Source organism: Vigna unguiculata, chromosome 9, assembly GCF_037176805.1.
Source record: "Vigna unguiculata cultivar grain cowpea cultivar isolate G323 ecotype 2 chromosome 9, ASM3717680v1, whole genome shotgun sequence".
Taxonomy (NCBI): Eukaryota; Viridiplantae; Streptophyta; class Magnoliopsida; order Fabales; family Fabaceae; genus Vigna; species Vigna unguiculata.
Genome location: NC_140800.1, coordinates 36,316,623 through 36,340,875, shown reverse-complemented (window position 1 = coordinate 36,340,875; position 24,253 = coordinate 36,316,623). Strand labels below are relative to the sequence as shown.

The 24,253-nt window shown below is 28.7% G+C and overlaps 3 protein-coding genes across 3 annotated transcripts; all 3 read left to right on the top strand.

Annotated features, from left to right (window-relative positions):
• Positions 1-3,738: 3,738 nt before the first annotated feature.
• Positions 3,739-5,110, top strand: LOC114196018 (uncharacterized). The gene is made up of 2 exons (XM_028086504.2): positions 3,739-3,846; positions 4,145-5,110. The coding sequence occupies exon 2, from the start codon at positions 4,153-4,155 to the stop codon at positions 4,852-4,854; it is 702 nt and encodes a 233-aa protein (XP_027942305.1). The 5' UTR covers positions 3,739-3,846; positions 4,145-4,152; the 3' UTR covers positions 4,855-5,110.
• A 1,522-nt stretch (positions 5,111-6,632) lies between these two features.
• LOC146883954 (uncharacterized) lies at positions 6,633-7,758 on the top strand. Its single transcript, XM_085666419.1, has 3 exons — positions 6,633-6,731; positions 6,833-6,933; positions 7,057-7,758. Exons 1-3 carry the CDS (start codon positions 6,634-6,636, stop codon positions 7,587-7,589), a joined length of 732 nt encoding a protein of 243 aa, XP_085522545.1. The 5' UTR covers position 6,633; the 3' UTR covers positions 7,590-7,758.
• A 217-nt stretch (positions 7,759-7,975) lies between these two features.
• Positions 7,976-8,997, top strand: LOC114164517 (uncharacterized). Its single transcript, XM_028049228.2, has one exon. It carries the CDS (start codon positions 8,119-8,121, stop codon positions 8,812-8,814), a length of 696 nt encoding a protein of 231 aa, XP_027905029.1. The 5' UTR covers positions 7,976-8,118; the 3' UTR covers positions 8,815-8,997.
• Positions 8,998-24,253: the final 15,256 nt, after the last annotated feature.

The window sequence follows — 24,253 nt, the reverse complement described above, 5'->3', positions numbered from 1 at the left end:
GACGACCAGGACGGGCCCGACAACCCGAATGAGCATGAAGACCCGGACGTGCTCAATGACAAGGACAAGCCATACAACCCAAAAAATTCAGATAGGCACGACGACCCAAAAATACCCAACGACCTGAATGGACCCGATGACCTTGACGGGCCCGACGACCAAAATGAGCCCGACGACCCGTATGCGCCCGACAACACGAACAGGCTTGCTGACCCATACGAGGTTGACGATCAGAACGTGTCCGACGACCAGAACGAGCCCTAAAACCAGAATAAGCCCGAAGACCCGAACGAACCCGACGACCCAGACACACCCAACGACATGAACAGGCCTGACGACCCGGACGGGCCCCATGACCCAAACAAGGTTGAATACTCAATCGGGCCCGATGAGCCATACGTGCTCGACAGACGACCTGAACAAGCACGATGACTCGAATGGGCACGACGACCAAAATGAGCCCGTTAAGATCATTTGGGTTGTTGGGGCTTTTGAAATATCAGTCTCGTTCGGGTCGTTGAGGCAGTTCAGGTCTGGACACCGTTCGGGTCATTTGGCACGTCCAAGTTGGGGGGCTCGTCCGGGTCGTCGGGTCCATCTGTGTCGATGAGCCAGTTCCTGTTGTTGGGTGCGTCCGACATGTCGAGCCTGTTCAGGTCGTCGAGCACGTTTGGATCGTCGGGCCCGCCCGACTCGTCCGTGCTGTTGGGTTTGCTCTGCCAATCTGAGTCGTCAGACACAACTAGGTCGCCAGAAAGTTTAATAATATATTTTAAAAAATAATATATTTTTCGTGTTGAAGAAGAAAGTCCATGGGCTAGCCTTGACCCATAAGGCTTTTGTTGGGTTTTTGGCCCTACGAGCTTCTTTGATGGGGCTTGTTTTCAATGTGGGTTGTTTTGGCCCTAACTCACATGGGCAACGTCATTAAATCGTTTGCTTCTGGCATAGGACAGGCTATTAGAAAACTATTTAATTCTCCGATTTCATCCCTTCCAAATTCAAATTAAATGAAATTTTGATATAAATAGTATAATAATATTTTTATTAAAATTTATACTTTTATTAAATATTTTAGCTATATTAAGTTTATTTAAATTTATATTTTACTTATATTTTTGTTTTAAAATTTTAAATATATTCATTTTAATTTGTTACAAAATGTTTTTAAATAATTTATATATAAATGTTATAGTTGATTTAAAAATAACAATTTTATATATTTAAATAGAAAATTTTAAAATAATTTTATAACAAGTTAAAATAAATATATTTAAAATTTTAAAATTAAATTAAATTGAGTTTAATGTAAAATATAAATTTAAATAAACTTAATATTTTAAAAAATATGTAATAAAAATATCACTTATAATAAAAATATCACTATAATATTTATATATGGAAGTGATAGGTGGCATATAATTAACGCGCTTAGCACCATATTAACGATATGAACCTAATTGTTGCACATTTTCAAAAAATATGAACATAATTAAGATTAAAAAAATTTGGGAACTATTTGACATTTTGGTACAAGAACGTGAACCAATAAAATATTTTAACCTTTTAGTTTTCACCTTTTTTTTATCTCTTTCTCCTTCCTCCTATCTTTCTAACCTCCCTCCCAGGACATTAAAGATTCATTTCTTAATATTTAAGTTAAATAATTCTTCATACTAGAGGTCTTCATTTTTGTAACGAAATCTCAAGTAGGTCCCCCTTTTTTTATTTGACTAAATTGAGTTTTTATTTTGGAAAATTCGTTGCAATTAGGTCTTTTACGTTAGTAGTACATTAACAATATTAATTATGTATCACGTGATTTTTTTTATTTTTTTTAATTTTATTTTTATAATTTATTTTAAAAAATAAAAAAAAATTGTCACGTGTCAATCTAATATTGTGCCATGTGATAGAGACAATGTGATTTGGTAGTGGCAATGCCACATGCCATTATTGGATGTGAAAAGTCTCAATATAGTCCCTGTATTTGTTATTTTATCTAATTTGGTCTCAATTTTTTAAAACCGAATCAATTTTATCCCAATATCAAATTTATTTTTTATATAAATTTTACAATGGTATTTTTGTTATAATTAATATTTTTAACAAAATTATGTTTATTTAAATGTATATTTTGCATTGAAATTTATTTAAATTTTATTTTAAATATTTATGTATCTATAATTTATAAATAAATGTTAGAGTTCCTTTAAAAATAAAAAATTTATAAATTCAAATAAAAAAATTTAAAACAATTTTATAACAATTTAAAATAAATATGTTCATTTTAAATTTTATAATTCAATTTATAAAGTTGTTATTTTTAAACCAACTCTAACATTTGTCTATAAATTATTGATATATAAATATTTGAAATCAAGTTTAATGTAAAATAAAAACTTAATTTGAAATATCATTGTGACGTTTATATAAAATAAAAATTTTGTCTCAATTTGAATAGGGACTGAAATTGATTTAGTTTTAAAAAAAATTGGGACTAAATTGGGACAAAATAACTAAGAATTACATTGAGATTTTTCACATCCAATAGTGACACGTGACATCACTGATACATCACACTATCTCTGTCACGTGGCACAATGTCAGATATACATGTGACAATTTTTTTTATTTTTTTAAAGTAAATTATAAAAATAAAATTAAAAATAAAAAACCACATAGTAACACGTGACACATAGTTAATATCGTTAATGTATTACTATCGAAAATAACCTAATTACAACGAATTTTTCAAAATAAAAATTCAATCGAATCAAATAAAAAAGAAAAAATCTATTTAAGATTTAAAGAATGAGAACTTCTATGATTTAACCTATCGGATTTTAAATGGTTCTTCTTACTTACGTGGCCTCTCACTTTCTTAATAATAACATCCTATAGAAAGTTATATTCCGACTCAAAAAGTAACTTGTTTCTAGGGGTGGCAAAATGGGTTAGACCCAACGGGCTAGCCCGTCAGCCCGTGCTAAAAGGAACAGACTGGGTTGAAGATTTCAATCCGTCAGTCCGTTCTGGCCCGCCCTGTCCAGCCCGTCAACTTGACGGGCCAAAGTACGGACCAGCCCGTTGGCCCGTTTTAAAAAAATAAAATAAAATAAAAATAATTAAAAAGATTAATTTTTTAGATTATATATTTTAAATGTATAAATATATAATAGTATTGTAATTTAAATAATTAAGACCTACAAATTAAGTTTGAATTATTAGTTATAATTGAATAATTTAATATGTAAATTTAATAATTATTTTAACTTATCTAATTAAAAACATTAACTAATCAATTAAAAGTTAAAATAATATTTTATTTGATTAAATGTGACTTTAATAATAATTTATTTGTATATATAAACAAATTTAAAAAATAAAACAAATTAAAAAATTTTAAAACTAATTAAAAAAATAAAATAAAAAATAAAAAAACTAGACGAACCAACCTAGCCTAAGTCGTTAGCCTGTCCTATACGGGACGAGTTGTGATTATTAACCCGTTTCTATTTAACGAGCCGAAACGGGCCAACCCGGCCCGGCCAGGCTGGCCCATTTGCCGCCCCTACTTGTTTCAAAATGCTGATCCAATAGGTATTTGATCCTATTGGCCTAATTAGCCCTGGATTTATTACCGTACAATCACTCTTAACCTATCAAAGCCCTCGAACACCTTTATGCCCCATAACTTAACCAGAATTTGAAACGCTTCAATTTCCGGTGATTTACTTCAACGTCTCTTCAAACGTCACATATTTAATACAAACTCGACACTGCTTCTTTTAACGTTAACTTCCCAACCCTTCACAATCCTCTTCACACCCTCGCCAGCACTAGGTACGTTCTCTGCACTTACTCTCTTCGATTTCTCTCTTATTCCTCTCACATTCCCCGCACATACACTTTGTTACATCTGCAAACGTGTTCTTTTTTGTTTTTTCGAGTTTAAAATCTCTTCCCGATCATATTGGGCATTTATCAATAGCGTAATTGGCTGAGGTCTTATTTCACTCTATCAATCATCACACAAACACTTGTGAAAATCCAATCTTCCCCGATATCTTAGAAGGATTTTCCCTTTTCTTCCTTTTTCCGATTTCACACTTACATTTTTTTCATGTTTACCCTTCTACAGATAACACCATGTCCATAGCACGCAAAGAGATAGTTGGTGGGCTTAAAGAGTTACAAAGCCAAGAGAATGTTCGGCCCGACCCTCGAGCATTCCCTTCCCATTTGTTTGGTTTTTCTCATCCTCTTAAAAGGCGTCGTCTAGGCATAGATGAAGTCGCTTCAGGAAATCCAGCGGCAAACCCAACCGGAAGCCGACACTCGGTGTCGCACGATCGGAACAAGCCATTGCAAGAAAAACTACCTTCTCAACCTGCTGACCAAGCTCCTCCTACTGGTGAGACAAACATTTCCAATAAATTTGAATTTCTGATTCGTGCAGCAAAAGCCCAAACAGGAGTCTTGAGCGAAAGCCAAAAGGAGCTTGTCATTGCCAATAAGAGAATTGCTGACTTAACCAAACAACTGGATTATGCTCGTGAAGAATGCGATAGCCACTACGCTAAACTGAATCTGACATCGAAGGATTACGAAAAGTGTAGGAAGAAGAGCCTTGAGGATAAACTAGAGTGGGAAGCCCAAGAAAAGGATCTGAAACGGGAGAAATCAGAACTCTCATCTGCTCTGGAAGAAGCCAAAGACGAAATTGCTCGCAGCTTTATGAAAGGCTTTCACAGAGCCATCGAGCAGGTGAATATTTTATTTCCCAACACGGACTTATCTGTAGTAGACCCCTTGAAAATAGCAGTAGATGGAAAAATTGTAGCTGAGTAGAAAAAAAGTTACAGTCAGGAATTTGGGAACAAAAGTTTGTTTACTTCTTTTTGATGCATGTAAATTCCTGACTTTTTCTTAATGAATCTTTCTACCGGTAACTGAGGCCACTTGGAAACGAACTTAACAACAGCACTAAAAAAATCTTATCAATACACAAAGATTGTTATTTCACATACCTCTAGCATATAGTGAAAATCATTGTTCACCATTTGTAAGTTATCTTGTTCATTCATCTGTCCTTCATCATCGTTACCAAATCTCCTTTTATGTATAAATAGAACTGTAAAAACACTGCCTGATGCACCATTCTCTTCTATGTATTCTGTATGCTATAAATCCATTCACAATATGTTTCGACTTTTATATCAAATATAAATATATTAATTAGAATTTGTAACTAATAGATTGCGACAGGTGTTTCGATATTGAGAAGGCTATAATGTTCAAATCAAAACATTTATTCACTTCTTGGTGACGAAATCTTTATAGAATAAAAATAGTAGGTTAAAGAGTTGTTAGCATTTTCTCTATTTATTTATTTTTGCTTTTAAAATAGGCCAGGGACTTCGGTGGCTTTAAAGGTAATATGGAAAAATATGGGGAAGCACAAAATGATATAAAATAGATCAAAAGATAGGGAGAATATTTAAAAGTAGTGTTCCATTTCTGTAGAAACTCCCATTAGTTTAAAATAAATAAGTAGATTGCTTACTGAATTCATTCCCATTAGTGTCCAACTCAAACCCTCAGTGAATGCCCTTAAATTGGTAATAATTGTTGAATTCACCCCTATAACATTATATAAGTTGCAATATATTATCTTAATAACAGTTTATATTATAATTTTTAATTATAAGATTATTTAACCTTTTTATCGGTATGAGATCAAGTTAATATTAGTGATTTAATAATAATTATATAAAAATCATACATATTCCTTTATTTACTATTTTTTCATTAATAAACTATTGGATATTAAAAAATAGTTATATATTTTAAAAAAATACTTAAGAATTTGATGGTTTAGGGTTTATACATTCCCAATTTGATTTACTTGAAATTTTATAGTAGATTAAAAATAAAACTGAATTACATTTAATTTAGATAACTATTTAATAAAAAGAGACTACTAAATTCATACCACCAATAGATATATCAACGGGACGAGCAGGTACATGCAAGACCACATATTATAATTTGACGAATTTTCCATATGATGCATGCATATATATAAAACAACCAATGTCTTCATTTTACAACGAAAGTCGGTAAATGAAAGCGCATTTCCATTCAAATTAATTTGGGTTGGTTGATTTGTATAAGCACCCATCACCAACAAATGTAAATAGTAGGAGGAGATTACAGTTTCTTCAGTTCCAAGCATCAACAGCCGTCAGATCTGTAACGCCAAAAGCACACGGACAGTGATTTCCACCCGCTGTATATGACTATCTTTCCGAGCGTTTAGAAGCTTTGCACTTCAAGATTCAGCAAGTGTGTAGTTACTCTTTCGCGCCTGTGTAAATTACAGTTTATCTATTTCGCTTCTTGAATTTGTTAGGGTTTTCTTTTCTCATCTTTCTAACTTTACTTGGGTTTATTGGATTAAAATGATATAGGGTGTGAATCTGTTTTAGGGTTTGTTAAACGATTGTATTGATTTAATATGGGGATACACAAAATGATATAAAATATATCAAAAGTTAGGGAGAATACTTTAATGTAGTCTTCCATAATTGTTCTTGAACATCTCCTACAGCTCTATGATTCTTGAATATGGGCAACGTCATTGAATCGTTTGCTTCTGGCTTAGGACAGGGTATTGGGAAACTATTTAATTCTCCAATTGAATTTCTTTCAGGAAAGTCTTGCAGGTAAGGCCATGCATGGTTGTTCTACTCTCATTATGATTGATGTATACATTTCTTCACTTTTCACTTCATGCTTGATGTATTTGTCTTTGGATACGTTTCAGTTCGGTGTGTGGACCAACATGGGATTTCGTGTGCTATATCGAAATTTTTTGCATTGCCAATATCCTGAAATTAACCATGGTATTTATGCTGTCGTACATTGGTGAGTTCAACTGTTTGGTAGATGGTATCGTATATATATGTTCTGTTTTAGTATTTACATGAGCCAAAAACTATTTAGTTTGACATATTTGAAATGTGGTATGCCTCTGTTGTTTACTTGCAGTTCTGCTGTTCTTATATCTGGTACATAAATTGGGCATATGCGGATGTCTTTGCCGTTCTTCGTGCAAAATGATGTGGACATGTTTCTCTTCTTGTTTCCATGTCTGGGAATATTCCTGCACTTTCTTTTGTATTAAGATGAACAATACCAGGAAAACAAGAAGAACAAGAAGGGTCAGAGTGGACATGAATAAAAATTTCTACATTAAAACTGGAAAAGAAGATTACAGTGATGAAAGTATAACATCTGCAAAAATGAGCAGATTAATTTCGCGTAGGAGAGATTATAAAGCTTTCCACCTAAGGAAGTCTTTGCAACCTAAGAGACATCATGCTAGAGTTGAAATTAGGAGAGATCTTAGATATAAGAGTAAAAGGAATCGTAGTCTTGGAGTACCTAGCTACGCAAGCAATGCCATTAGAAATGGCAATCACATAGGAACAGTCAATGATATCAAGGTATCCCATACATCTAAGTTTGCAAGAAAAGGTATAACTAGAAGGAAAAGAGTTATGCGAAGGAAGAGAAGGTAGAACCGTTTAGTTAAGGTTACATATACGAACCAATTTGTATCAGTGTACGTTTCTGATTTGTTTCGAAGAAAAACAAAAACATATTTTTTGGTCTACTTGCTATAAATATAGGGTACAAGGCATAAAGTTAAGAAATTACTTTTGACAGCCGCATGTCCAAAACACTTGCTATTGAAGTGTTCTTCTACAAAGCATTTTTGTTTATTTTTTATTGATTTCCGTATAATTAGTAAGTACTAATAATTCAAATAGTAGCACATAAATAAAGGTTAAGAAGTGACTAATGGATAGCTTCTTTTGTGGAAGAAGGTATATTGCAACTTAGGGAAAATGTATTGATATTACTTTGCATAAAGGTTGTCTTATCCAAAAAGAAAGTCCAAAGTTTATGATCGTTACATTGGCAATGCCACGGTGGGATACATTGGAATAGACAAGAATCTGGATTAAGAATCCATGATAAAGGGTTACCATTACTTTACATTGAAGTTTGTTCACCCCCAAAAGAAATCTCAAAGTGTACATTTCTATGTTCTTCCACTCAAATACCCCAGTCGCATTGATTTGTCATCAACCCACAGACTTCATTGGAACACCTTTTTCTCCTTCAATGGAAGGTGAAGAGGGAAAACAGTGCTCCCACAAAAACCCTTACGTTGAACTAGAAGAAGTTGACTTCGATTTTATTCTAGCATTGAGCATGCAGGAACAAGAGAGAGAGTTCACAATGCTTTCAACCATTGAAAGTGAAAGTGATGAATATCTGAGTGACTCCTCTATTGATAATGATGATGATGATGATCCTGACTTCGTAGAGAGTCAAGAGTTTGACTCTGATCTTCAGTTTCTTGAAGATGAGGAAAGCAATGATAACGATGATGATGAAGAAATGGAAGTGGAAGAAGATGAGATTGATCCAGACGAGTTATCTTATGAAGAGTTGATGGAGTTGGGAGAGTTTATAGGAGAAGAAACGAGAGGATTATCCGCAAATGAAATCTCTACGTGCTTGAACCCATATACTTGCCAACGTGGTGAAAGAAAAAGTGGAATCGATCGTTGTGTGATTTGTCAGGTTGAATATGAAGATGGTGAAGCAGTGGTGGCACTTCAATGTGAGCACCCTTATCATGCAGATTGCATAAGCAAGTGGCTTCAAATTAAGAAGGTTTGTCCAATTTGTAGCAATGAAGTTTCAACTCCAAACATGGCTTCCAACACTTAATTCCTTAGCTCGAATTGTTTAATCAACGACTTTGTATAAATTACGCATTACGCACAGTAATCTGGATTTGCATGAAACTGTAGTTGATTAAATAAACAAAGCATGGAAACTTTAGATCATTACAAATAATTACGCAAAATTAAATTCCTCGTTGTTATAAATCCTTCTATTTTATATTGCACTCCTTGAACAACTTTTATTTTAACTTGAAAGCTTATAAATGCCCAGACATGTTTGCAGTTGTAAAAATCCATTTAAACAATATTCCCTAAATTCAAACGAAAGTATTAATACGTATTTTGCAACTAATATACAGAAAAAAAAAGTGTTTTTTTTAATTCTCGCACAAAACTTATAATATATAATTTAGCCTCCGAAAATTCATGATGTAAACTAAATCATTAAGTGATTTAATCCCTCGTCAATTTAAATTACGATTTGTAGGAACAAATTCTACTTAGTTAATAGTTACAAGGGAAAATTATACACTTCCATTTTTTTACTTTCATATTTTACGCCCTTCTATGGTTTAACGTCAATAATTCTTTCAAAAAAAATAGCAGTACAATTATTCATATTAAACTACGTAAGAGTCATAGATTCATTGTCCTAGTTTCGTCAAGAATAAATCAGTATAACTCTGCTTTTTGTAAAAGACTAATAATTATGCGCGGAAAATAGAAGAAAGGTGACTCAATTTTTGTCTTTTACTATTATTTAAGAACCAAAATTTTCTTATATTATGATCCTTTCTTTGTTATATATGTTACCATTTGCTATTCCTGCTGCTGCTGCCTTGCTTTATCTTTAGTTTTTTTCTGTGCTCTTTTTTGCTATTTGGATCTGTTTTACAAACTTCTGCCTAAACTCTTTAAAAGAGAAAATAGAATGAAAAAAAATTCTTAAAGGTTAATATTAGTTTATACACAAATTAATAATATTATATATAATATTTTAAAAATTAACTTATATATAAATTAATTTTAAATTTTTTATAAGTTTATTCATTTATTTTACTATCTGACAAATACTTAGGTGGAAACTTCTTCCAAAAACCTTTTGTAAAGTTATTGTGTAATTCTGTGAAATTGTACGTTTACGGTTAATTTTCTGTAGTATTTTTTTTAATACAGTTTGTATGCGCGTAAAATTGACAGAGAGATAGATAAACCCAAGTACTTTGATTTCCAAATTGGCATGACTACAGAAATTTGAACTTGGGCTTGATTTGGCCCATCTAAATTAAATTGAATTGGAATGGGCTGAGTCAGCGAGTTACCCAAGTCTTTGTTATAGGACACTTCTTCCTCTACCCTAAGGATTTCTTCAACAATTCCAAAATTTTAATATTCTCAAATAACCATTTGACTTTTACCTAGTTCACCAACCTGCACACAAAAAAAAAAAATTCTCTGTTAAGATGAATATTCTTCACACATGTAATTTTTAACTTGTAAATTATAAATGATAAATTAAATACTATTACGACGTAAATATCTACCCTAAGGTCAATATTGTTTATTCATTGAATGTTATTTTCATTTGGTTATAAATGATAAATTAAAACCTATTTGCTTTGTAAATTTTTATCGTAAGGTCAATGTTCTTTATTCATTGAGTGCTATTTTTTAATGGTGAAATTACAGGTGATCAATTACAGACTATTTTTGCAGTAAAGTCTTATCATGAAGTCAATAATTTTTATACGTTAAGTGTTATTTTCAATTGGCAAATTATATAAGTCCTAAATTAAAAAATATTTGTGTAGTAGATTTATTTTTACTGTTAATATTCCTTATCTAATGATGCTATTTTTAACGGTTAAAATTACAAATGATAAAGTAAATATTATTTCAGTTGTAAATTTCTATCTTAAGGTCAATATTTTTGTATTCTTTAAGTTCTACTTATATTCTCTCATATTTGTTTATCGTTATAATTGATGTAATATATTTTATTTTGAACATAAGATATTACATTTTACTATTTATAGTATAAATGTGAATCTATATTTACATCTTAATCTACAAGTCAATCCCTCGTTGAATTAGTTCGTCCAACCTAATCAATAAATAAATTTATTTGATAATAATAATGAACTAATCCAAATAGATTAGAAGATAATGGATCGTTGACTCGTCTACTTTATTACAGGTTTAATTTGTTGAAAGCTTACCAATTCGGTTTAATGCGTGTGTTTATTTCTTTGCTTCTATTTTTGGGTTTCTTAATTTTCTACATTATGTAATTTGTTAGTTAAGCTATCTATTACATACTATACCACTCGTCTTACAAAATACCCCAATAAGAAAGAAAAAATGTGACTTTATTTATTATTCTTTTAATTTCCTTTTTGTTATTTTTCTCTTAGTATCTTATAATAAAGGATTGGATGGTTGTTGAGACTACGTTAATATTCATATTCATATGTATTTTCCTTTTATAACAACTAGAAAATAATGAAGTACATGTAAGAACAATATCACTCTAAAATTACACTATTAAGCAAAGTAAAGGAGATGAAAACGAAAATACCTTTGTGTAAAACTAAAAATTTATTTAAAATGTTAAGAAGTAAATTTTAAATTTTATTTAATTACACATGAGTTTATAAAATAAAATTTTTATCATCTTACGTATATATTATAAAATTGTTTTATCTTTAATTTTAACCTAATACATTATTAATTCATTCTCTTTGTTCAGAGTTATATATAGAGTGATTACAGAAGTTAGTGATGTATAAAAAATCAGCACTGGTTTAAGTTCAAATAAAAAATGAGTTTCTTCTAGACACTAAAAACGACAACTAGTGTCATCAGAAAAACATCAAAGTTTATTAGAAAGAAAATAATGATTTTTCATCATTATGTAATATGCATGTTTGACGGAACATGTAGGAGAGCGAGTTCTCTGTTCCTTTGGAGTCTGTCGACTCTGCAACTAGCAAAAAAGGGTATATAGATATCACACTTTCAGTGCATTCTAAGTGTTAGCCACAGAACAATCAACTTCAAATGTGTAAACAGATAAGATAAGGTACAAAATTCACACACAACAAATAAAGAATGAAATAGACAAACATATCAAATTAATATTAGACTACTTTGAAATAACTATATATTTTTTTATTACAGTTTAAAATTGTACATAAATTGATTCAAAGCTTATCTTAATAGGAAAATTGTAATAATGCATACAGAGTCATTCCTCCCCTCTAATATCACGTCCAAAAATTAAAAAAAATAAATAAATATATATATATATATATATGAAAAAACCTATCATAAATAAAATATTACAGTTTTTATCCTAAAAAATCATCTTATTAACACAAAAATAAGATCAACACAAAAATATAATGTGAAAATTCCCAATCGAAAAAAATTTATGACCGTTATTTAAAGACAAACAGAAAATAAAACTATATATGTAAAAATTTGTATAACACATACACTATCCTTTCATCTCTTTGACTCAATACACCCATACTTTTCAAAACAATAATTTAATCCAAATTTTACAACACTCTACTACAAGAATATAAAAAAAGTCAAATAGAAGTTTAAAACATTTTTTACGAAAACAAAAAATACCATAAACTTAGAATCCATTATATAGCCACCGATACCAACACTCCCTAATTTATCTGTAAAATTTTTTCAAGACCTATTATTTTCACGAGTCCAACGATAAGTAAATATTTTAAATTAATTTTCAAAAATAAAGTAGAGTGTCTTATTCTTTTAAAATTTTAAACATGTAAACTTACATAAACTTAATTACTTTAGTTTACAGTGCTATATGTTTAAAATTGAATTGAATATGTAATAAGAAAAAAATAGTGTAACCCTTAATTCACGTAAAAGTTCAAAAACATAAAAATAGAGATCCAATAACAAACTTTCTACCATAATTTAACTTTTACAACATTCTATCTACTATATATAAGAGATCAAATCGTATCTACTAAGATTCCTTCTAATAAGAAGTGATGATACGTATAAGAAAAACATTTAGTAAGTAGAAAACAAGGTGATTAAGCAATAATTGGAGATTAAACACAAAATATGTGTAAGTGATTAAACAATATAATTTTGGAAGTGGGTGGATAGTGATGGATAGAAATGGGTACACACTAAAACAAGTGTATAGTGTGGGATGGAGTGAGTGAGAAAAATGAGGGTTTTAATGACGGCTAGCACGTATCATGTGATAGCATATTCGATAGAAGGTTGTGTTGTTTGATGAAGATATATAATGTGATGAGTCCAAAATAAAAGTCAAAAAATTTGCCGCCCCAGGCATGACCCACACCAAGTTCCTCATTAAATACGAAAGGTGTGAGTGAGAAGAAGAAAGAAAGAAAATGTGTTCATTTCATGTAGACCATAGCTGTTACTGTTTTACAGAACCATCATTCTCATGAGGCCCAACCTGTTTAGCCATGTTTCACTGCTGCCATTTTCTCAAAGAAAATAAAATTTTTTACTATCATCACTTTTTAAGAATATAAAGTAAGAGAAATGGTAGGCCTAAAAAGGGGAATACTGACCTCTACTTTGAAAGGTCAAGCCAACCCACAATCTACATTCAATTCAACCTAATTATCATGTCTTTTCATGCTTATAATAAACTTCAAACATACACATTATAAATGTCAAAAACCTCATTAAATAGGAAATTTTCATCCAAATAACACACTTACATCTAAAATTTATTCGTTGTACCAAATATTTACATACATAATATGTTTTTCTTTCAATTCAAATTTCAATTTCTGAAAAACGGAATTATGTTTTTTTTTTCAATTCTTTTGTTTGAAAATTTCTTCCTTTTTTATTAAATAAAAAAATTAATTTTAATTTATTTACTTTTTCTAACTTGATTTTGAATTAATCTCTTCTCAAGGTTCATAATTTATTTTATATAAATTAATGTTTCGTTTATAAATATTTGATACATCGTGCTATTTAGATAATATGTTAGTTGATGTGTTATATAAAAAGGTAAACTTTAAATTTAATTTAATCATACAAAATTAATTTATAAAATAAAGTTTATATACTATAAATTTATCTTATAACTAATCGACGTGAGACTTCAAACATACCATTTTCATATTATAAGATATATAATCTTGTACATGAGATTAAATATTAACATATGATCAGATAGTAAGTGAAATAATAAACTTAACTAATACCAAATTTTACTAGAATAAAATTCGGTATATAATGAACAATTCAGACGTTGCTGATTTTATTATATGAAAAATGATATATAACTTTACAAATTTATTTATTATGATTAGATAGGTCCTTAGACTAAACTATAAGATGAGATTATATTTAATTATGTTTTGCATGATGAAATGCACACTAAGTTAATTTAATTTAATAATGATGTTGAGATGAGGAGCAAGTTGTAACAAGGATTATTCTTAGAACACAAAGTGGTTAAAGATGTTCCCCACTAATTGTGAAATATTACTGGAAAATATAAAATTAAGTTTGGCATAAACCTTTTGCCTCCACACAAGTAGAAGTGAATTACCGACTCCAAACCCCACCCATCATGTACTACCTTATTCTGTTTTTGCTATGCTTTGTGTTTTTAATGTTCTTTAAGATTGTCCTTTTCATTAATTCTTTATTTGCGTTGAAATCTTGTGAGGAACAAGTCAGGGACTTAAATAGCGATCACAACGTAATCATCGAACATCACGTTTTTCTTAAACTAAAAGAGTAGTAAGAGAGTTGAATATTAAAAGAATTCTGATTCAGTTTACAGAATGAAGAAAAAAGGCAACAAAATGAAAGAATAAATGGCTAAAAATAGTTTAGTGAAAATAAATTAAAAATAGTTTAAAATGGTTGGGAAAAGATTTGTTTAGGTATGAATTAGCCCTCTTGTTGATAACGAGGTTAACCTGATATTAGACTTATCGTTTGCGTGATTATTATTGTCTTACTATGGATTCTTGTTTGCACGTTTTCAGGGAGGTTAATTATTCATCATGCAATATAAAAATTAGATTAGCTTCGTGATGTGACTAGTGCAACTTTTCTAATAGTGTAAAAATGATTCTTTGTATAAATTTTCTTCCTCTCATAGTTAAAGTATTTTTATATATCAAAATAATATTTGCAATTTTTCTGATAAATTTACATACCTACACTAAGTATAAACAATTCAGTAGTGATATTTGTAACTCTATCATTTCTGTGTATTTGTTTTCGCTCTATTTTATATTTATTCGAAACAAAGCATAAATGAGATGGTTGGTATTCATTTTTTATGAGAAAAAAACTCAAATTATCTTTTGTTAAAGAACATTATTATTTTATTATCGGTAGAATTTATATATACATGAACAATCCTCTTATTGAAAATAACGCAGGGGTAAAGGTAGTAAAACGGGTCAGTTTAATATTTTCTTGTCTGTGAAAAATGATCAGATTTCGTTGGTTCGTTACTGAAAAGCAAGTTAGAAATTGTAATATGTCTTGCCACCGAGTTGATGGGCTAGCGAGTTAGTGAACTAGTCCGTCACTTTATTTTTTTAATTTTCTTAATCTTTTATTTATAAAATTTATTTATATATATATATATATATATATATATATATATATATATATATGAATATTTAATTATATAAATATTTTTTAAGCTTTTAATTGATCGATTAATATTTTTATTGGATAGATTAAAATAATTATTTCATTTAAATGTTAAATTACTCTATTATAATAATTAAAATTAATTTATAAATATTAATGATTTAAATTATAATAGTATTGTATATTTACATCTTTAAAAAAATATAACAAACAATTTAATCATTTACTATTTTTAATTTAAAAAATTAAAAATAATAATAATAATAATAATGAGTCATCCGATCAAGGACAGATTAACCCGCCTCTAACCCGTCAAGCTAGCAAACTAAGTGAGTTAGATCAAAATAGACTAGCAAGTTTAGAATTTCAACCCATCCCACCACGTTTTGACAGGCTAATCCATCAAGCTCAATCCATTTTGTCTTTTTATTAGTAGTGGAAACATCTATCGAGTGTGTAAGTATTTTGTCTTGTCTATCAAGAAATTGATTTTGCATTTTGAAAGGAAATTACATCATTTTCACTCATAAAGTTCATAGAAGTTTTGCACCTTTCCATATTAAAATTATTTAATCATTAAATATTCAAATTAGTTCATAAAAAAATTAGGATGTGCCCCTTTTATTGGATCATTTTATTTTGCACATATCTTATTAGAACAAATTAATTTTCAATTACTATATTAGTCCTAACATGAGTGTGAAGGTTAATAAAAGTCTATTTCATTAACTAATTATCGTACCATCATAATTAACATTAGGTATAGACGTCTAAAAAAATTATTCTTTAATATTTAAGTTTCTTTATCAAGACATTAATTTCCACTTCAACAACTTGTCATGTTGTGAAATAGACTATCTTATGGTCCCTGAAAAGTTTTTCATTTTAATATATACTTTTTCGCTAAAAATTAACCTTTTTTTTATAATGTTTTGTCAAAATCTTATCAAATATTTGCATAGTTTGGTTCATACAATCATTTAAGATAAACCTGAACCATAGATTTAACACGAGCCTCTTGCAATCATTTTTAGCGCATCATTCTTCATCACTTTATTTGGACTCTTGATTACACCTTTCCTCAAAGATAAAAACCCAATAATGACTATGACTATTTCATTTCTTTTGCTTAAAACTCATTAGCTTCTTTTATTGTTATGCAAGGTTCATCCCTACCTGTAATAGTTGTTAAATAACAAAAAAATTAGTTGATATTTTAAAAAATTATTAATGTAAATAGATGTAAACAAAACCAATACAAACAAGACTATCACTTGAGTCATCTAGTAATTGAGAATAACAAATTCTAACAATAAATAAATAAAATTATTCATTAGAGTACTTTAAATATAAGTTTAAACTTGATTAAGGAAACCGAGTTATATTTTTAACAGCACCTTGGGACAGATAATCTTAATTTTGGATGTGAGTGGGTCAGAATATTAATTTTTTTTGTCGAGATTGTGTTTCGTTTGAGAATATTTAAAATATTTTTGAATTTTGATAATATAGGGACATTACTAGCTGGTAATATATATATATATATATATATATATATATATATATATATATATATATATATATGAATTGAGATGTTGAATCATTTACAGTAATGGATATGATAAATAATATAGTTTTTGCAGGTGAAATTATAAGTGAAATGTATCAAGTGAGACAAATTCATTTAAAATGTTATAATTTTAAGTTTTAAGAGCAAGGCTTAAATATCTTTTCAGTCCTCATTTTTGTAGTGTTTGTTGTGAATGGTCCTCATTTTGACAGAATGTTTAAGATGATCCTCATTTTTACCAAATATTTAAAATGGTCATCATTTTCCCAATTCGTGTTTTATTTGGTCATTTTGTGTAACGCCGTTTAAATCATTAACGGAGCATTGTACAAGTGGCACGGTTTGTAGAAGGGTTTGTTACGCGTACTGTATAGGTGTGGTAATTAACGTTAATTTTTTCAATTTAGGGAAAATTTTGCAATTAGGAAAATTTCTTCATCTTCGTCTTTCTTAAGCTCGGATTTGCAGAGGAAGTAGCTAATACTTATCATTTCATCATTGGATTGCAGTTGCGCTCTTTATTTCAATTTTACATATTGGACTTTAAAAGATTACACACAATAACGTGAACCCTATTACTAATTGCAGCCTCTTCTCAGCAACCTTCAATGACTTCTCCAAATTATTAATCTACCTCATTTGTATATCCTTTTTATCAACACCACCATTTGAAAACATTGCAACCCACATTATTGGAACCAACTCTGTAAATCAATAAACAAAAAATTAAAACCAATTTATTATTAACACAAAAATAAAAACAGATTGTACCCAACATTTTCTACCAATATTATTTGGAGTTCTTGCCATCCTCAAAGTTGTCATCTTTCCGCAGCTACAAATCGGGGTTAATCCATTTCTCGTTGAACCACCAACAGTGCACGAAGTGATACAACACGGTTGCCTCCAACAATTACGACCAGAGGTAAAGGAAGAAGATTGGGACCGTAACATACCTATATAATGGGATTGCAGGAAGAAGAAGATTAACTGGAAAATTGAAATGAAGAGCGCAAATGCAATGCAATGATGAAATGGCAAGTATTAGCTGCTTCCTCTACAAATAATCCGAGCTTAAGAAAGACGAAGATGAAGAAATTTTTCTAATTGCAAAATTTCCCCTAAATTGAGAAATTAAGGTTAATTAGCCATATGTACAGTACACGTAACACACCCTAATACAAACGTGCCACATGTACAATGCTCCGTTAATGATTTAAACGGCGTTACAGGAAAGGACTAAATAAAACACGAATTGCGAAAAGGATGACCATTTAAAACATTCGGTAAAAATGATGACCATCTAAAACATTCTGTCAAAATGAGGACCATCCGCAACAAACACTACGAAAATGAGGACAAAAAAGGTATTTAAGCCTAAGAACAATTTGGTACAATTGTGAAATTCAAAAAAAAAATCTTATTTATGTATTAAATCACTAATTTGTTGTTGGAAGAAATTTATTTAAATATAACTCTTGAGTTTAAATTTTTTGAAGGATGCGTTTATTTGGGATGAGGAAAGTTTGAGAACAAATAAATAAATGTAAAGTTCAAAAATCAAGATGCAAAATAATAGAAACCAAGAATTGAATATTTCTTTGTGAAGTGCAAAGAAAGAATTAATATATTTATAATTAATTTTAAAAAAATGTTATTACTAATTATTAAAATATTTAATTTTTGCAACACAGTAAATCATTTAAAAAAATATAATAATAATAATTAAAAACTTATTTTAATAAAATTATTCTGAAATATAACTTTTACCTTTTAAAGTTGTATAATAATTTCTACTTTAATTTAAAGTTGATTTTATCTTTATTTTATATTTTCAAATTTTATTTTTTGCATTACATTTTTTAAAAAATTGATTTTTATGAAATATTATTCAAGTACCAAATTATAATATTAAAATTTTATAAATTAAATTATTCTTTTAATCCATAAAACTAATGACATTATTTTTAAACTTTCTTAAATTTTTCTCTCTTTTATCACAATCTTTTCCTTAATTATAATAATATCTCTTTCTCTTCAAAATCACTCATTTCCATCCTTCAAATTATCATCCCATTTCTAATTTATTTATTTTTAAAATATGCAAGTATAATTTTCCACAAAATAATATTTTAAAAAAGTTTTAAAGTGAAATATTTCGGTACACTGAACAAATTTTACGTCGCTTACAAATAAAATAAAAAGAAGTTTAAATACTCATTCCTTTTTTTATTTTCTGTAATGACATAATGATAAATATTAGTTTTATATATTTATTTTGTAATGACATAATGTAATTGATACTGGAATGTTATAATATTTCTTTTAAAGATTTGATAAGAGGTATTTAAGAATTATAATGATATACATATATAATGCCTAAATTAACAAAATTAACATGATCATGTTAAAAAAACGGTATAAATTTTCACAAATTGTTTTATTATATTTGATTTAGTGTGAATATAAATATTAGTTATATATATATTTGTCTATTTATTTTGTGATGATAAATCTTAATGTAATTGATACTGGATATTTAAGAATTATAATCGTATAGATATAATGCCTAAATTAACATGATCATGTTTAAAAAAACTTTAGAAATTTTCACAAATGGTTTTATTAAATTTGATTTAGTGTGAAACAGATATAATCATATAGCAATGGAAAAACGCATTCCATGTGTTTGATTGAAAATGTCATTGAAGTGTCAGCTACTTCTTCAGATAAGGATAAATTAAATTCCCTGGACCAGAAACAAAATCACAAATTCAAAATAAACTGCGGACAGCTGTCAAAAATAGATGTTAGGAGACTGAATTTTTGTTTTTTAAGGTGACAATTTATAAGTTTTTACATTATGTATATATTATTTTATTTTCACCAGTAATATATTTAGAGTTAGTGTATATATATATATATATATATATATATATATATATATATATATATATACTAAATATTTATTTTTTTAAAACTCAGATTAGGTATTATTGTATATTTTGACATTTTAATTAAACTACCATTTCAAAATATACTAATTATTTATCATTATTTAGCATTACATAAAAATGTTATTAAATAAAACAGATCAAATTTAACGCGTATAAAAAAATGCAAAAATTATTATAAAGGTTTTTTTTAAAAAAATCGTTATAATCTTTTTAAAGCGCTTTTCATTCTATAATAAATTAATTTTCCAAAAATCACTGATAATAACACTTTTCAACCATTTTTGTACTTTAACTAGTTACAATACATGTCGACAGTTCGCTCAGAAAATATTTTCAAAATAGTTTAAAATGTCAATATAGATATATAAAAAATTTAAGTCTTAAATATATACAATCTATTAAAATTAAAAACAAATATTTAATATTCTAATTTACATATATAAATAAGAATTGGGAGACCAAGACCAATAGGTCTTCTAATGTCACATCATATATTTGTAAAAAAAGTATTTTAAAAAACATTAAAGTATTACTATAAAATACTTTAAGCTGCATTTGGATAATATTGTATTTTTAATATAATAATTTATGTAATTATATGATTTATTGTTTTATATTTTTTGTTAAAATTGTATAATATAGTATTGGATATGTCTAAAATAAATGTGAGGTTATGTTTAGCTGATGGTTTTCATCCAATATTTAAAATAAAAGAAGTAAAAATAAATTATGATTCGAAAATATAGCTCTATACTGTACTGCAGGGTTCAAACTTTTCTGTTTAATACACTAAAAGTATTCAACTAGTATTATATATATATATATATATATATATATATATATATATATATATATATATATATATATATATATATATATATATAACTAACTAATATCAAACACAATTACACTTGAAAACAATAATCTATTAATGTATATTAATACACTAAGGGTACTAAATTAGTATTGTATAATATAGTGATTTATAATAACAATATTTTTTAAATTTATTTCTCCAAAGTTATAAAGTTTGAGGAAACTTATATCATCCAATAAATTTAAAAATTTAAAAATGAACAAACTTTAAATATTCAACTGACTCTAAAATTAACAATACTTATTAAATATTACCAACGTTAATAACCTAACATTAAAAATTGTTATATTACCAGCCAAAAATGTTAACAAAGTTAATATTCATTTGGTCATTTAAAAAACAATTATTATAATTGTATTTTCTGACAATAAAAACATCTTAGTCTTAATCTTATAAAGTTAATAATATTAGTTCAAGCGTGCAATTTATGACATTGACTATTAAGATATTGACTGTGACCTTCACATTATACAGTCTAACATTCTAATTGACAGAGTACTCACTTTTTTTTTATATTGAATGTGATTATGATTATTGTGACATTGTTTTCTATGCATTCGCAGTATTATTATTATTATTTTATTGTTGTGAGGATATAGTATATTAAAAAAGTAGAATAATTTATTGTTGTGTAGAAAATGAGTGAAATGTGAAGCTCGAGTGTGTGGACCATGAAGCATTGGTAGCAATGGATTTGTGCAGAAAAAACATGAAGGAGTAAACTACAACAAAGCACCGAACACCGAAAGTGAACGAAACGGCGTCACTTTCACCTACATCCACCTATGTATCCTAAGCCTCACATACCATTCATGCTTATCATCTTTCTGTTCTATATTTTTCAACTTTCAACAAAAAATAAATAAATATAAAATCATTAATTAGGCAAAAAAAAGAAAAAAACACAAGGTATAGTCTTCCACTAGGGTATTGCTAGGTAACTTCCTCTGTATAATTTGACCACCACCACACGTGTAATCAACTTTGTACATTCAATTTTCAAAATTCAAAGTTCAAACCAAACCTGCATCTCTGAGCATTTAATGCTACATAAATTTACCATTCACACATGTGGAAAAGACTACATATGAGTCATCATGGGTATTTCATTGAAGTTTACCTTTTTGAAGTCGATTTATAGTACGTAAGGAAATTTAAATATTATTTTACAAATTCATTTTATAAGGTTTAGTAGGTTCAAAAGATTTAAGTCACCAAAGAGTGCAAATAGCATATGTATTTCATATATACAATTGACAAATAAATCATGATGGAACTTGACTGCGACTTTTTATGTTTCTCCAATCTAATCTTAGTGGAACAGTAATTTGACCTTTGTAATTTCACTCATTCAGTTTATCTTTATCTTAATAATGATCAACACAACACAATAGTCAATATTCTACACCTCCAAATTCTCTTTATTCAGTAATTACCAACATTTCAGGAGAGTAACATTCAAAAACAACTTCGATTTTCAAAGGAGAATGATGTTATAATTCCTTTTTTTTACTTATACTTATTTATTGTAAATTGATTTTAATTTTATTTAATGTAAGATCTTTAACCCTATTTAACACACCTACAAGCTGTGACTAAAATCTGCATGTCTAATAATTGAGCATTAAGTTATGCAAATGAACCTTAACATCATTATCAACCCACAATCAAGTGCACTTGCATTTATCCATGGTCATTCTGATTTCTTGCATGACTTCTTAAATTCCTTCCACAAATTATAGATTAAGACGAATCCAAAAACCTTGATAAAGCTTGTCATATTATGTAAACCAAAATTATGACCTGAACAAAGAAAAATCCAATTATGATTTGAAGGATGACAATATCTTCTGTCAATTAAAACATGTATTAGAATACAAAAATGATGATTATGCACAACTTTCAAAAAATTATCAATCATATGTATCATATACATCCTAAGATGTCGTATTAGAAAGCACCATAAATAAATTATTTGAATAAACTATCGACTAACCTCGTATCACATATACGATTTCATGTTAAAACTTTCATAACATTTTTTTTTCACTTCATCTACAAATTCTATTATGATAAACCTCGTTAACAAAATTATTAAAAATAGGTCTTCTTACAGCAAATTATTAAAATAGGTTAAGTATTGAGTATAATAAATTATTAATATCTATATGTTAATTAAACATTTCACAAAAAATCATATATAAATTAATTAATACCTTAGCACACAATATAATAAATATTTTCTAAAAAAGCAAATAAATGTGGTGTATGTTAACTCTTCACAACGTCTCTTCTAATTGATACTAAATATAAATATTTGATTCAATATAATTATATTAATAATAATAGTAATAATAATAAATTTAAAAACTTATATGGTAATATTTGGTTGATTTTTTTGGAAAACAACCTAAAAGATTGAGGAGGTGAAAACTGAAAGATAAAGGAGGGAAAAATAAGAAAAGAAAAAGGAATGTGGAAGAGGTGGTAGAGATTACGCGGTGAGGTGGGGCCTTATGTCGTAGAAGAAAAGCTACAAAGATACAAATCATAAATCACGCGAGATGATGATCCAACGCAAATGAACATATGCGACACACGTGTACCCTTCATCCACCGTCCAGTTTCTGCAGCAAAAGTCAAATTAACGCGCCGATTCCATGCAACACCATCGACGCCGTGGGCCCCAACCGACTAGCCCACGCTTCGCTCCAAAACCAGTGTCGTAAGCAGTGACAAAATCACCTCGTGTGGGCTCTCGACACGCGCGCACCACAGTTGAGAGCACGACACGTGTCCGCTTACCCATCACCCACCTTCTTTATTTTATTTTATTTTATTAAAAAACTGCCATTGAAATAGACCTTGAATAAAGGCATAAAAAGAACACCGGAAAATAAAAGGAAATGTAAAAGGAATCACAACACAATACAAAATAAAAGGAAATATACATTTCACAACTTTTAAAATATATAAACAGATAATGACGGCCATTTTCACCTTAACCTTGCTGTTAACTTATGTAGTACGAATATTTAAATTTTGAAATTGTCACCTAACCTAATGACGGAGTATTATTAATTTCAAAATAGATTAAACAAATAAATAAATAATTCCATGAACAATTAAAGATAAAAAATGAAATGTTTTCTCTTCCTCACTCCTCTCCCACGCTCTGCGCCACGAGGAATACACGTAACGCATATGGTAAGAAATAAAAAAATAAAATAGGACAAATGTCTTATGTAATAGAATAGAATAAAAAGAAAAAAAAGTAAAAAAATTAAAGTGGATGGAAAATCAAAGGCCCACTGCCTAAACGTTATCGCCCATGTGTATTCTAGAAACTGCTGGCTCCTGACGCCACGTGTTCTCAAATCGCCTATAAATAAACATCTCTCCCTTATGAAAT